At 39.9% G+C, this 15,303-nt stretch overlaps 1 protein-coding gene across 5 annotated transcripts in view; it reads left to right on the top strand.

Moving 5' to 3' along the window:
* The first annotated feature begins 3,916 nt into the window (after window positions 1-3,916).
* ZFYVE9 (zinc finger FYVE-type containing 9) overlaps window positions 3,917-15,303 on the top strand; it is a 59,708-nt gene continuing 48,321 nt past the window's right edge. Inside the window, exons 1-4 of one of the 5 annotated variants that reach the window (XM_048498261.1) lie at window positions 3,917-4,108; window positions 11,408-11,512; window positions 11,735-11,912; window positions 14,679-14,783. In XM_048498261.1, coding sequence (XP_048354218.1) covers window positions 14,714-14,783 — 70 coding nt within the window. In that variant the 5' untranslated portion in view covers window positions 3,917-4,108; window positions 11,408-11,512; window positions 11,735-11,912; window positions 14,679-14,713. Of the gene's footprint in view, window positions 4,109-4,222; window positions 4,399-11,407; window positions 11,513-11,731; window positions 11,913-14,678; window positions 14,784-15,303 lie in introns of those variants that run through there. The other 4 variants (XM_048498259.1, XM_048498262.1, XM_048498258.1 and 1 more) reach the window with 4 other exon arrangements.

The raw sequence follows: 15,303 nt of genomic DNA, 5'->3' as shown, positions 1-15,303 counted from the left end.
CATGAAGTGAGACACAACACACTATTTAACATATTCTTGTATTCTTGAGGGTTGCTGACTTCCTAGAAGATAACCAGCCCTGGATAGAATACTTGAGCTCCTTGAGCATCACTGTAAGGGCATTTAAAGATAACTCATCAGGCTGGAAAGTTTCAGTTTAGACAAGTTTTTAATTGACATAGGTAAAGATTGAAGTTGGGCAGAGGGCCTCTGGCACAACTGCCAATGAAATGACAGCACTTGGGATAGTTAATGCCAATTCCCTGCACCTGCTTACATCAAATGCAAATGACAGTAGCTAAGGTGCTCTACCAAGTTGTTCTTCCATTTTAAATTTGTTGAAAACAATGTCTTTGCTTCAGCTGAGAGGCAAATCAACTTCTTCAGTGGAAAAAATCTTATAAGACAATATGTACAAGATGACAATTTTTTATTTGATTATTCTATTTTTTCCATACCCTTTAATTGTTTATAAGCCTTGTATTTTGTTAAAAGAGTTTAAAAGAGCTTGCTGTATGCTGTATGTCCAAAACAGCTCGTTGTATGTTAAATAAGCTCCCCTCATTCACATCTATATATGCCAAACCAGGTACCCCCTTTTCTATTCAGGCCTCACATTGTACGGAGAGCCAACATGCAGTATATACCTGTGTTTCTCTGAAAATAAAACAGTGTCTTATATTAATTTTTGCTCCCAAAGATGCGCTATGTCTTATTTTCAGGGGATGTCTTATTTTTCCGCTCCACAGTTGCATGCTCTGGCGTTCTGTTCGACGGGCATGCTTCCAAACAAAAACTTTGCTACGACTTACTTTTGGGGGATGTTTTATATTTAGCACTTCAGCAAAACCTCTACTACATCTTATTCTCAGGGGATGTCTTATTTTCGGAGAAACAGGGTAGGTTATTGGCCCTAATAGCCCATCAATGCATGCCTGTTGGTAACTGTTGGTAACTGCTGACATGACAAACAAGCGGTATTGTGTCACCTTTTACAAAAGTTATTACTAGAAGCTGTTTAGCATATAGATTGCAGAGCAAAAATATGTCAAATAAATACAGTTAAGTCCTGGCATACTGATGAAGCTAATGTTTGTGAACACACCAGGTTTCTGTCCAGGCTAAGTTATTTTAAACATTCAAAAATTAATATAACTAGAAGGGTGTTGAGCATACCTATACAGGTGCAAACAAGCACTTATAAAGGAGGGAAGGCTTGCAACTTCTCTGTTACGATTGTCTTAAATTCTGGTCTTTTATGCAGCAAACTTCACAGGATTATTTAACTGCAAGCAAATATCCCAGTGAAGATTCAATGGTACTTTAGTTAAACATCAGACCAAACAATTATTTCCTTTTTCTGCTTATGTGAGATATGCATATCAACTACAAAACTATCAGCTATCCTCTTCTTTAATATTATTATAACTTGTTCAAACTGAAAAATAGCATTTCCATAATAGTATCATACTGCTGGTTCTTTTACTTGGGGGAAGGACTGTGATTTGATTCAATACAAGCAGCATTGATTTCAGTTTGCTTGCTGTTCTGTTCTCTTTAGGGCTGTGCCTTCTCATCCCAGGGATAAACATTTTGTTTGTATGTGCATACAGAGAGGTAACATTGCAGACAGGGGTGGGGTGAGGGACATGACAGATTGATACTAGGTACATTTCAATTTCTGTTGATACTTTTCACAATCCAAATTATTACCTCTCTCTGATGGACAATATCTTCATGTCTGTGCATCATAGCCAGCAACAAAAGAGAGATGGACAGATTGCAGCCAAACTAGATGAGACACTAAGTTTCTCTTTTTGTTAACTATTACCTGTCCCCTTCTACTTTTTTGATCTAGAAAATATATTCTCTGTTTCTATGCTGCAAACAGGGATGTTAACTGTCTATAAAATTTAGATTTTATGTATTTCTACTATCTGCCTGAAATTTAGCAGGGAGGATCCTTTGGTTGAGCGCTATAATTATAATTGAGATTTTCATACTAGTTCAGTGGGAATTGTTGTAGGCAGAAATGTATTGAAATCAATGGAAAATATCCACTATAGTAAATAAATCAAACATGTACAATAACAGTAATAAAGAAATAGAAAGAAAGTATGGCTAGGATGGTAGTAAGGTTTCAAATCTGGTTGTAAGAAGAAGGCAGATACACATGGATTTAATTTTTATTGTCACTATTGTTTACTTAGCAATTTATCAGACAGGATACTAAAGAGAATGGCACTAGTCTGTAATGTTGATGTTTTTGCCCATATTTTATGGAGCTCAGGTTGGACATTCCCCCTATATATGTGTTATTTGTTTGTATCCCCCAAGATCTGTGACCCTTGTTTTCTGACTTTACAATTGTTATCTCTTCTTTCTGCTGCCATTGCTTGGAAAGGGGTCATGTTGAGAGATTGCCCAGCAAATGCAACATGTTTTTCTTTTCCAAATCCTGGCAAAAGGCTGAACTGAGTTGCGCCTCTAGCAGCAAAGGCATGGGCAACTAAGACCTTCTGTTTCTCTCCATGTAATACTTGCATCTAGGACAAGTGTATTATTTTCCCAGAGGTGGGTTGTTTTGGTGTAACAAATACACATAGTACACACAACACACAACACTTGTATGTAACAATTTGTATGTTTAACAGTTTTAGCAATTGTTTTTAAAAGCACCCATTTAAGGCAGTATTATTCATTTCATAGCTCAGGCTATATAGTACAAGGATTTGAACCAGGGACTTCTTGGCTCCTACCTCACAATTAATACATCAGAAAAGTTTGAAACATATCTCTTTATAACAACAAAACATTATATGTATTTGGAATAATAATTAGATATGTAAACAAGTCCCCTTAGGATTGTTACAGGAGGGATGCAAAACTGTTACAGGTATATCTGTAAACTGACTTGACAAATTGGCGTTGTTACGTATTGTTATTAAGCCTAGTTCTGTGGTGGTGATTTGAAATCAGGTTATGGAACAGATTCCTGTTGTGATACATGTGCAGATGTAACTAGCAGGCAGATCAGGCTCCAGACAAGTCACAGTATTGTACAACATATGGATAAAAATTCCAGCTGACGGTGGCTAAGGAGCAATCACTAAAAATGATTCCACTGGTTTTAATGTAATGATTTCCCACAGTTATCATGCAAAAGAATGCTTAGACAAATTTACAGAAAGGACAATAGCAGCATGGCTTATCCAAAGTAATGATAACACAATGATTTAATTAAGTACAGACCAAATAAGTGTTTCAAACCACATTCACCTCAAAGTAGGATTCAGATTTAAGCAGATTTATGCCTTGAGTAAATAAAAGTACATGTGAACATATCAACATGAAGAGACTCAGAGTCAAATCCCAGGACATGAACCCTTGCTGGGTGACCTTGGGCCAGTCACACTCTTAGCCTACCCTATCTCACAAGGTTGTCAGGATAAAAATGCAGGGGAGAAGGTGGGGTTTAAATGAAGAAAGCAAATAGAAATTAGTTCTGAAGGAATCCAAGGAGTATTGTTATTTCAGTGCAACTGAAGTCCTATTGTGATTTCCAACAGCATCCCTGCTTCGGGTGCTTTGCGTGGTAGCATGCATCCTTATACAGTAAGCTTAGTTGTCCGTACCCCTGTATTCATACCCAACCCCCAGTCGCATCTCTACCTCCTGGCGTAGTATTCTCGTATACCAGGTCCCCAACCAAATTATGCTCGCCAGACAAACAGCCCACCTCGGTAGCGGAAAGAAACCACCGAGGGAGGTCGGCTACCCTACGCGCGTATACCACGGGCCGGGCCTGCCTCGCTGCGGCCCTCGGAGCCTGGGCAGGATTCTCGCTGGTGCCGCAGTGCTGTGCGCTGCCTGTAAAGCCGGCTAGAGGGCGCTGGTTCTCGAGAGCGAAGGCGGCCCTCGGAGTCAGCGAGCGAACCAGGCAGCAGCGGGCAGCAGTCCTGGCTGTTGGGGACGGAGGGAGGCCGGGCAGGCGTCGTGCTGGACCTTGCTGCTGCGTGAGAGGCCCGCCCGACAGTGGAGTGATCGGCACTCAGGGGTCCCTTCAGCAATGCAGGCCCTGCTGCCGCCGCCGCCTCTGCCTTTCGAGGTGAGTGTGCGCCGGCCTCGCTTTCAAGACCCCCCCCCCCCCTTCCCAGGCCCCTGCAGGCAGGCGGTGTGAAGCGTCTCCGGTTTCCTCTGTTTGGGGAGGGATCCGGTGAAGGGACGGCGGGCTGCGTTTTGGAAGGGCGGCGCTGCGAAGGCTGAATGAATATGCCCCCCTTTTAGCGAGAAACGCCAGGAAGGGGAGAGGGGCCGCCGGCGCGGGAGGGAAAAGCGACCTGTTTGTTTCTGAGGGCGCAGAAATCTCGGCTCTGGTTCCACAGAGGGGAAGCCCGGGTAGGTTTGTGCGCTCGCCTCCTTGTTCATGTGGGAGACCTTGGAGAAAAAGAGCTGGGCTGGGTTGTGCCTCTGCTTGTTGTGTTTGTTTTTTCCAGGGTTGCTGGCTCTGATGGAGCCCCCCCCCCCCCCCCCCCCGCTGCCCTCTCATAATTTATGGCTCCTCGCCCTGTTCTTTGCCTCTGGTTGTTGGAGGCCGCAGAGGAGACGTGGCAAAAGCCCAACTTGTCCCCCCTCGCTGCTAATTACTAGAGCTGCTCCCCTCCATCGGTGACAAGGCCCCGTGGAGAGTTCATGCCACTTCTTCCGTACTCCTTGTGTATTTGTTTATATACTTACGCATCCTTTTTTTCCTGACTAGTTTATGAGGCTGCCCCATTTGTGTACAGCCGAAGGTTCTCCTGATGGTCTGAGAGGATTCCTGTTGACTTCTAAGGTGTCTTACCTGGGCAGACCTGCAGTACTCTTGGTTGATTTGACTTCTTTTGTGCTGGTAGTCTGTCCTATATTAAAATAATACGAAGGGTGACACTTGTTAGGAGGCAAGGTACAGTTAATAATATGTGTGATCTTGCAAGTTGGTGATGAGTTACTCTTCAGGTTTCCACATAAATTTAAGTCACGTAAGGTATTTAAGTCACAAAAATATGGGTAAGTATGTCCTGATGATGGATTACAATGAAGCAATTAAAAAAATAGAATGAAATTAGTTTGGTAGGTTTGGAGATCTAGATATTTAGCATGTATGCAAGCACATTGTAATTACATCTACTGAATGGGGGGGTTACACGTTGTTTATTTAATTAAAATATTTTACTGTTTAAAATATGCATTTTCAAAGTTTTGGCAGTCATAGTACAGATTTTCATATCTGAACCTGTTTCTATAAATTTGTGTTAAACAGATATAAAATTCCCAAGAGCCAAGTAGTGGTAAGGAAAACATGGAGGTTATAGGAGAGGTCATCAGGACAACAGTTTGATCACTGATATAACATAGTTAGCTAGAATGATAGTTTACTGAATACTTCAGATAGCAAAACCTTTATGGTGCTGGTTTATTGGAAATTGACAATTTCATGAGCTATAGCATTGCATAGGATAACTTCTGTGGAAACAGCTTAATTGATTGGCAGCAGTAAAGTGCCCAGTTGTACTAATAAAACTGTTCATTCTCTGAAGTGGATTTAATATCTCAAATCTTCTAAATACCATAGTAAGGATTGAGATTAGTAGTACAATTCTCTGTAGATTTATTATAGTCTGAAATGTCACATAGAACGGCACTGTAAATCTTGTGGACAGAGACTGTTAAATGTTGTTATTTGGTAAATACTTGCTGTGTTGGTAATGAGCTGTAAGGGATCCAAATGGGAATGGTTCCCATGTGACTCTGGTAACATTTACATGATTTCAATTTATACTACAATCTTAAAAGTTTCACCCTTCTAAACCCAGTGGGCGTAAAAGGGTGTAACTTTGCTTAAGATAGCACTATTAACCACAATGACAATATCCAATCATATGAGTCCTGCTGATAGAAACCAAAATCCATACAATAAATGACTTAATTCCTGTCCCTGTAAATATTAACCAATCACATGGGAGATGTTCATGAAAGAGTGGGTGTCATGTGGTCAGGGTAAACTTTAAAGGCACCAATAGTCATTTGTTTCTATGTGTTGTTTAAATGCTTAATATAACATGTAAACGTGATGAGCTTTGTGACATCTCATCAGGCCTTTGAATCAACTTCATGTCTGAAGTCTTAGTTTTACCATTAATTTACATTTATGCTTAGCTAAAATATCTAGAAGCAGTTTGCAAGTTAGAATTGTAACACAATAAATATAACAATTACTTCATTACTAATAGTAATAGAGTCTTACAATAAATATATAGTATTTCATGTTTAGAAGTTAAATGGTAAAATTAAATTCATCCATAATTCTTGGGATTCTGAATCTACATATCACAGAGTAGTTTTAAATGCCCTTGTAGCAGAGTGTGTACTACAAAGTTTCCACACCCCTGCACTTGGTTAATTGTTTTAGTAATCTGTGGTTGTATACATCTTAAACAAAAGAAGGGTCTTGTGGCATCTTAAAGTCCAGCTGATCCATTTTGGCATAAGCATAAATTAGTTGGTTTTTAAAGTGTAACATATTTCCCCTGTTTTTGCTGTAACAAACTACCACTCTTTTGCCTCTGAAATTTGTATAGATTTTCCATTCTGTAAATCAGACTTTGTTATGACAAGATTTTTGTTCAAAGAGCTGGTTTTTAAAAAGTAAATGGTAAATATTTACTCTTTTTATAAACTTGGTGTTGTAAGCATGTGTTTATTTAGAAAATGTGTATGCCACCTCTCCAGAGAACCTGCTTTTCCAAAAGCCATAGTACATGATGAAAAAGTAGATGCTTAGTTTGTGCACTTCTAGTTGGTTAATAGATGTTTAGAGGAGATGTGTGGGAATGGTGCAGCATGTTTATAGAATCATAGAGTTTGAAGAGACCACAAGGACCATCAAGTCCCCTCACATGTAGGAATATACAGTCAGAGCATCCAGCTTCTGTTTAAAAAACTCCAAAGAAGGAGACTCCATCACACTCCAACACTGCCAAGCAGCCCTTACCGACAGGAAGTTCTTCCTAATGTTTAGGTGCTCTTTTGAATCCATTACTTCTTGTCCTAGTTTCTGGAGCAGCAGAAAACAAGCTTGCTCCATCTTCAACATGCTTCTCAGTGTGTGCTGTTTTCTTAGTTGACCTTATATTCCAAAAATGTTGATGCAGAAAAGTTTATTGAAGTCAACAGGCAAATCATGTAACTTACTAAAATGCAGTATTTGTTTGCTCCTCCATCCTAAGATTCAGTATACCAGTACACTGGTGTTTAGGATTTTATGCAACAATATTTGCCAATATAGGTGGATGTTTTGGATTGGGATAGCAGAAGCATTATTCGGTTGTATATGTATTTTTGTAGCTGTGAATGGTTCTTCATGAAGAGTTATACTTTTAACCACTGCTGAAAAGAATGTGAATCCAGTTGGCCTTGTAAAGTCTAAATCCTTTCTTTAGTTCTGTTTACTGCTGGAGGCTTAGCATATACTACCTAAACCCATATTTGAGGGGCCTGTGCATAAAAATGTAGCACAAAGTTTTAGATTCTGTGTGTTCTAGGTAAATCACAACACTGGCTTATCATAACAAGTGTAATTTTCCAATCTAGGAATTTTTCTATAATGGATTTTGTCAAAAAGATTGGATGTTCTTTGATCTGTTCAGTGGAAGGTCCATTCATGCTGTTTGTTTCCCGGATATGCTGGATTCTGCATTCCACCTCTTGCTCTCTCATGTTTGTACTGTTCAAGCAAATGTAGATTATTGTATGCCTGGTGCATTTGTTTATGGGAACATGGAACACAAGAATATGTTATAAAACATATCATTATAAAACAGTTTCTTAGAGGTTATTTTCATTAGAATTATGGTAGAAAATAAGAAGGGGAATTTGGATTTACATCCCCCCTTTCTCTACTGTAAGGAGACTCAAAGGAGACTCCTTTCCCTCCCTCTCCCCCACAACATTCTGTGAGGTGGGTGGGGCTGAGAGAGCTCCAGAAGTGTATTGGGGAAATGGCTCCCCCTACTGGAAATGGCCCCCCCGACTGCCGCCCCCTGTCAGCTGCCAGCCAGCAGTCCCTTCTGCCCTCCCCTCTGGGGAGAAGCGACTGCCGTCCCCCGCCAGCTGCTTTTATAAGCACTGAGGCCGTGGGTGGAGCTTGGGGGCATGGCCACCCCGCCCCACCCCTCAAGGGCGTGGTCAAGCCCCACCCTGGACCTCAGTGCTTATAAAAGCAGCTCTCGGAGGACGAGGGATGGCAATAATTTCTACTCTCCCCAGAGGGGAGGGCAGAAGGGAAGGCCGGCTGCCACCTGGGAGCCAGGAATCGGGAGGGGGCAAGGCTGGGGGGCGGTGTCCTCAGGCTTCCTTGGCCCCACCCATGTTGATGATGACATGGGCGGGGTCGAGGGCGCCCAAAGACAACTATGAGGCAGCAGGACTTTCTGCTGCCTTGTCGTGTTCCTGGTCACATGGAGGGCTGCACTTTTGCACCCCCCACATGACCAGATTAGTGGCATCTGGGGGCAGAGGGTACCCCTTATCCCTAGGCAAATACGCCACTGGAGAGCTCTGAAGAACTGTGACTAGCCCAATGTCACCCAGCTGGTGTGTGCTGGAGTGCACAAACTAATCTGGTTCACCAAATAAGCCTCCACAGCTCAAATGGCAGAGCGGGGAATCAAACCCGGTTCTCCAGATTAGAGTGCACCTGCTTTTAACCACTACACCACGCTGGTTACTCACTAGACTCACTAGTTAAAGGTTTTTTTATTGTTTTAAATAGTATATAACTTTATCCATAACAGTAAAAGATCGGAAGGACTTTGGCTCCATGAAAGAGCGTCTGGTGGTATGCAGAGGGTTCCAGGTTCAACGTCTGGCACCTGCAATTAAAAGACCAGGCGGGAGATGATGTGAAAAACCTACCTGAGACCTTAGAGAGCAGCTGCCAGTCAGAGTAGACAGGATTGACCCTGATGGTCAAATGGTCTGATGGTATAAAGCAGCTTTAGGTCTCAAAATTGCCAGATATAACTAGTATTCAGAGAGCTGCAGGATTGGCAAGAAAGGCAAATAGTATTCAAAATATTTATGGACTTCCCTGGAATATAGGAAAATTGAATAAACATGATTAACAGCCCTGTAATGCTGTTATTATAGCTGGTAATTGTGACAGAGAGGGGTGAATGTGTGTTTAAGGTAGAGGTAAATCAAAGGAGTTAAACCTGGAAGTTAATTATCTAATTCTGTGAGCAGTTGTATTGGCAGGACACTTGTAAGTTTCAGAGTCCTACTGTAGTTTTGTAAGTGGATGAATGTGTTCTGGGATGGGTACTGTAAGTCAGCATTCCTTGGGCCTTTGGCTGGTGCTGCAGTTGCCATCATTACTAGTGACATCATTATTAGTGCCAAAGTTTGGTAATCATAAAAGCTTTCCTGTTACTGCCATGGCCATGGCCATGATTGTATAGCTTAAGATGCAGGTTTAGCTATTGCTAAAGTAGAACTATAGGATGTACTACTTTGAAATAGATTTTGTGTGTATAGAATAGAATAGAATAGAATAGAATAGAATAGAATCTTTATTGGCCAAGTGTGACTGGACACACAAGGAATTTGTCTCCGGTGCATATGCTCTCAGTGTACATAAAAGAAAAATACATTTGTCAAGAATCATAAGGTACAACACTTAATGATTGTCATATAGGTCTAGTAAGCAATCAGGAAACAATCAATAGTAACGAAACCATAAAATGTAAAATCATAAAATAAAATGAAATAAAATGAAATAAAATCTAATGTCAGCACAGGCTATAGTCATACAGTCATAAGCGGGAGGAGATGGATAATAAGAATGATGAAAAAAAGTAGTGCAGTAATTATATAATAAATATATAATAAATAGTTTAACATTATCGAGGAAATTGTTTGTTTAACAGAGTGATGGCATTCGGGGAAAAAAAAAACTGTTCTTATGTCCTAGTTGTCTTGGTGTGCAAGTGCTCTGTATGGCGGCGTTTAGAGGGGTAAGAGTTGAAACAGTTTATGACCAGGATGCTGTAGGGGTCAGGGGTAAATCCTTTCACAGCCCTTTTTTTGACCCGTGCAGTATACAGGTCCTCAATGGAAGGCAGGTTAGCAGCAATTGTTTTTTCTGCAGTTCTGATTATTCTCTGAAGTCTGTGTCGATCTTGTTGGGTTGCAGAACCAAACCACACAGTTATAGAGGTGCAGATGACAGACTCAATGATTCCTCTGTAGAACTGTATCAGCAGCTCCTTGGGCAGTTTGAGCCTCCTGAGTTGGCGCAGAAAGAACATTCTTTGTTGTGCTTTTTTGATGACATTTTTGATGTTAGGTGACCATTTTAGGTCATGAGATATGATGGAGCCTAGAAATTTAAAGGTCTCTACTGCTGATACTATGTTGTCTAGTATTGTGAGAGGAGGTAGGATGGGAGGGTTTCTCCTGAAATCTACCACCATTTCTACGGTTTTAAGTGTGTTCAGTTCTAGATTGTTCCAGTGGCACCACGAGGCTAGTTGTTCAACCTCCCGTCTGTATGCGGTTTCATCGTTCATCGTGTATTAACATAGTACACTTAGAATTATGCACAGTCAGCATGTAAAAAGTCAAAAGTTCAGTTATCATTGCTGGTAGGTTTTTTGTAGATAACACTGTTCAAATATTTTCTCAACAGAACTTGTAGAATGTCTTTGGGAAACAACAAATTGTTTTCAGAAGTATAAGGCATCAATAATAAAACCAGTTTAACAAGTTCCTGTCAATAAGGCTTGTTTATCTGTAAATTGATGTTTAGGATTGCAGCTCATGCTCAGGTCAAGGAGTACGTGCTTGTAAATCAGATAGACCTGTAAAAATGCCTCTTGATAGTCTGTGTGAGCAAAAGTATTTCTCACTTAACTCCTTGAAGCAACTTAGGTCTCTGATCAAGGCTCAGTACTGTGGTTTGTGACCTCAGAACAGTGGTGGGATTAAAATAATTTAACAACCAGTTCTGGTGGTGGGATTCAAATAATTCAACAACTGGTTGAACAAGAAAGTTTTATGAGCTCTTGCTCCCCCTCCCCAGGTATCATTTTTTGGCGAACTGGCATCCCAATTCTAAGGGGCAGGGTAACAGCTGGGTGTAGGGATGCACTGCTGACCCAGCAGCACCGTTAAGTAGAGCGCCGGCACACCGGCGCTCCTACGGCCTTCTGGTCGCACCGCTCCCCCACCCCTCATCCCCCGATGAGTCACACCCTTGATAGTCGCACCCTTGATAGGACAAGCAAAAAACTAAATAGTGTTCCTACAATATATTTTATAGCAGTGCTAATAAATCTAATATGTGGTGTATTTGTTTCATTTTTAGAGTCAAGTAGAACATACAGATTCAACTCAACTAGCTGACTGTGCAGAGTACATCATGGATAGGTGCTGCCTCTCCTGTTTCTTAGTGCATGTATAGGAAAAAAAGGTAAGAAGATGTCAAGTGATATTGTACATCTGGAAGACTTGGATCACGATGTAGTCATTTTAGTTCTGTTCTCCTGTCTTTTTAAAGCTTTAAACTATTGGAATCTTTATATTTCTTAGCTGGCAATTTTTTAAAATTTTGCCAAGGGCAGATATATGTGAGATTTATCTCAAGGAACTTATGATTCTGTAGCAGAGAGTAACTCCTCTTCCCTCTTAGTAGAAAATTGGAAGATACACTTCTGTGTGCTGGAAGGGAACTCGGACTTGCTTGACGCAGCACTTCTACATGTTGGAAAAAGGCGTTGGAGATTTCACATTACTTGAGATGATGGATTGTCCTTTTATCATTCTATCAGTAAAAGTGTCTGGAGTCTGAAGTGGAATGGAAACATAACAAGGTTTAGTTTGTAAAACTGATTACATCAGTTCTGTTTTTCACTCTGGGAGTTTCCCATTTGGGGTTGTGATAACCATTATAATCTAGCTGACTTTCTGGTTATAGCAGTATTCATCTTGCTTTTTAATATGGTCACTGTTTAAAAGTAGTTTTTAAAATAGTTATGAACTACCCCTCCCCTTCTAACTTTGCATTTGAAACCCTTAATAGGGTCTCCTGGATTGTAGCACTTCTGTTTTTCCCAAGATGACACTTTTAAAAAGCTGTTCTGTGTTTGCACAGTTTGTTTCAGCTTTTTAAAGGGTTCTGACAGCATCTTATGTAGTGTAAGGTAAAGGAAAGAACACCTTGAAGACCTCTTATGCGACTGAAAGTTTTGTTCACTGACCCAATTTATGTTAATAGAAACTTAATAGAATGGCCCTGCCCGTTCCCTCATGTATCCTTCCCTCAGATGTGCTGCTTTGCATGTTGGAGGAGTTCCAGTCCTTCCTCTTTGGTGATCTGAAGTTGCTCATCAATAAGGGAGGAGCTGAATCAGACAATTATTGGCTTCATTATATTAGCATCTGTAGTTAATTCATTTAATTTTTCAAGTTTTTAGTAATTTTAATAACTTTTAATTTTTAAAATAAAAAATTAATCCACGTATAACAGTATTTTGCTATGTTCTTATTTTCTGTCTTTTGTTGCTGCCTGTAAGAGACTGGGCTCTTAGGTATGAGAGATACTGGGATGTGCTGATAGCCAATTGGTATCCATATTTAATTCAGAAGTTCAGCCATTGCCATGTGTAATGAAAAGAGGCATGAGGAAAGACTGGCCATGGAGACTTTATATTGAAAGGGAATAGAAGAAGGGCTGCTTGTTCCTTCAATATAAGTTGTTTGCCATTATCTTCATCCATGTGTGCTCAGGAACTAGATATGAATAAGCAGCAATTGCTTGTTTGAAATAGGCTCTGTCATTTTAATAAGTATGATGAAGAAAACCCATTTTTAATATTTCTTACTATTTCAGCTGCCAAATGATGTAAATTTTAGAAGCCACTTGGGTTTGGATTATGAACTGAGCGAGTTTCACACAGATCCTGGTTCTGCCAGTAACTTGTTCGCTAGAATGTTTTGCAAAAATTCTGCAGGGCCCGTAAGACAGAGCTCTTCCACTGGGCTTTTCTAGGAGGCCAGCCGGGTTAATAGCTGGTTATCATTGGCCTCCCGTGGGAGTGGGAATCGGGGCTGAGGTCGCTATCTTTTATCTGTTATGCTGGTTTTAATGTATTTTCGAGCTATTATTTATTGTTGTTTATTTTTTATATATTATTTATTTATTATTGTGAGGTACACTGCTCTGAACCCTTCAGGGATGGGCGGGTAGAAATATAAAAATAAATAAATAAAAATAATTTGCTGAAACGTTTATTATTTTTATACAGGGGGTCTGTATGCATTAGTAGCTTTCTTAGGGCAGTTGCATTTTTGTTCTCATGACTGTGACCATTAGAATAAATTGATTGATGGTTCATTTGCCACAAGTAGGGCCCATTACTTTGAATCAAAACCTTTTCATCATGGGTTGAATGGTGGCATGAAAAATTGAAGGTTCTTCAGTGTCATGTGAATGTGATGAAACAGTGCAGTGGCATATAATATAAAATACCATTCTTGAATGAATAAGTAACATCTTTAGAAACATTGATTAGATAATTTGTTGGCTGAAGTGGCTGGGAGATCATGGTTCCTAATCTCATTCTGTACTGGACCTTACCAGATAACTTTGGATGTTACATCTTTTAGCCTAACTAATTTACAAGGTTATATAAGTAAAACATATTATGAGAGAAAAATAAATTACTCATACATTAAAGTACAAAATAAGTATGTTTGCTGGCTCAGCCTCAGCCATTAAACATTTTTTTCCTTAAGAGGTTCAGATACTGAGCAGTCTCTCAGGATAAGAGAGGTACTAGGCTATAGGCAGCAGTTCTTAATTCCTCACTCAGAATTGGCAAATCTCACATCACAATCTTGGATACTGAGATGAGACATGTGGGGTTTGGGTGTTTGAGTAACTAGCTCTGATTGGATAAATTTTCTGTAGCATTGGTTACTGTACTTCACAGCACTACTTTTTATCCTTTTTAAAGTAATCAGATTTAAATACTGCATTTTGTTCATAAGGAAAACCCGAGTTAGATAACATCAGGAATATTAAATATAATTAGCCTCTGCAGTCTTTTCCATGCCACCCTATATCTATTACATGAACACTTTTTCTAAGTAAATTATTTTCTGCCTCCAAGCTAACATATACTACTGAGAGAGCACTAGTACATGTGCTGTGCACAGCCCATCTAAGTTATTCATGACCAAGTCCCACTGAAAGCAGTAGAATGGGTTTTTGTTGTGACTAAGGTCTTGTTGATTTCAGTTGAGACTAAGGTTTGGATTTGCTGGATTATGCCCAGTGTTGCATTGCTGAAATTTTGGAATTCAATTAGGGTTGTATGTGTTTTTTCAGATGTTTATACTTTCAAACCAGAATAACTATACTGAATTTCTAAAAAGTAATAGGCAGATTTTAATAATTTCTAGGGAACTGCAGCAGCACACAGAGTTGGTTAACTAAACCTGTTGCAGTTAGGGTTTCCAGCTGTGGATTGGGAAAGCCTTGAGATTTGAGGGTAAAACCTGGGGGAGGTTTTACATTCTTGCATTCAATTGCTGGAATATTATTAGATGCTCATAATTGGCTATCTGCTCAACAGGTTCAGAGAAGGATCTGGGTGACATTTCCTGACAAATGGAGAACTATTTTCAAGCAGAGGCTTATAACCTCGATAAAGTTTTAGATGAATTTGAACAAAATGAAGGTGAGTAATTTTGTTAGGACAGAAGATGCAAACTGGCCTGTAGATCTGTGACTGTGCATGTCCTGTACTTCTGCTTTCACTGCAGCTGTTACCTTTACCCTCACTGTAGACATATTTGAAAGAGACATTGAAAATTGTTTATAAGTTTTTACTTGATAGGACACTAATATCATTTTCTTTAAAAATCCAATAAACACTTAAATAATCTCCCTGCATTAATGGGAAATTCAAACATTGTGACAGTTGAGTAAAAATATAATTTTCAGGGGGAGAATTGCCAGGCACAGACATAGTAGGTGATCTGTTAAATAAGTTCAGTGCTTATGTGTTCTGCCTGCCATCTACTTTGTACACGCTCCTCCTTCTGCATCTTTTTCTCTGATGTTAGTCTAACTATTAAATGTCATTAAGCTACTCTACAATTAACTTGTAGAATTCCTCATCCAATTCTTTGACTCTAGCAAACAGCTTACTAACATCTCTGTATTAGTCCTTCTTACAAAATTACAAAATAAATTAA

Source organism: Sphaerodactylus townsendi, linkage group LG05 (assembly GCF_021028975.2).
Source record: "Sphaerodactylus townsendi isolate TG3544 linkage group LG05, MPM_Stown_v2.3, whole genome shotgun sequence".
NCBI classification, from domain to species: Eukaryota; Metazoa; Chordata; class Lepidosauria; order Squamata; family Sphaerodactylidae; genus Sphaerodactylus; species Sphaerodactylus townsendi.
This window is presented reverse-complemented; position numbering and strand designations above follow the sequence as displayed.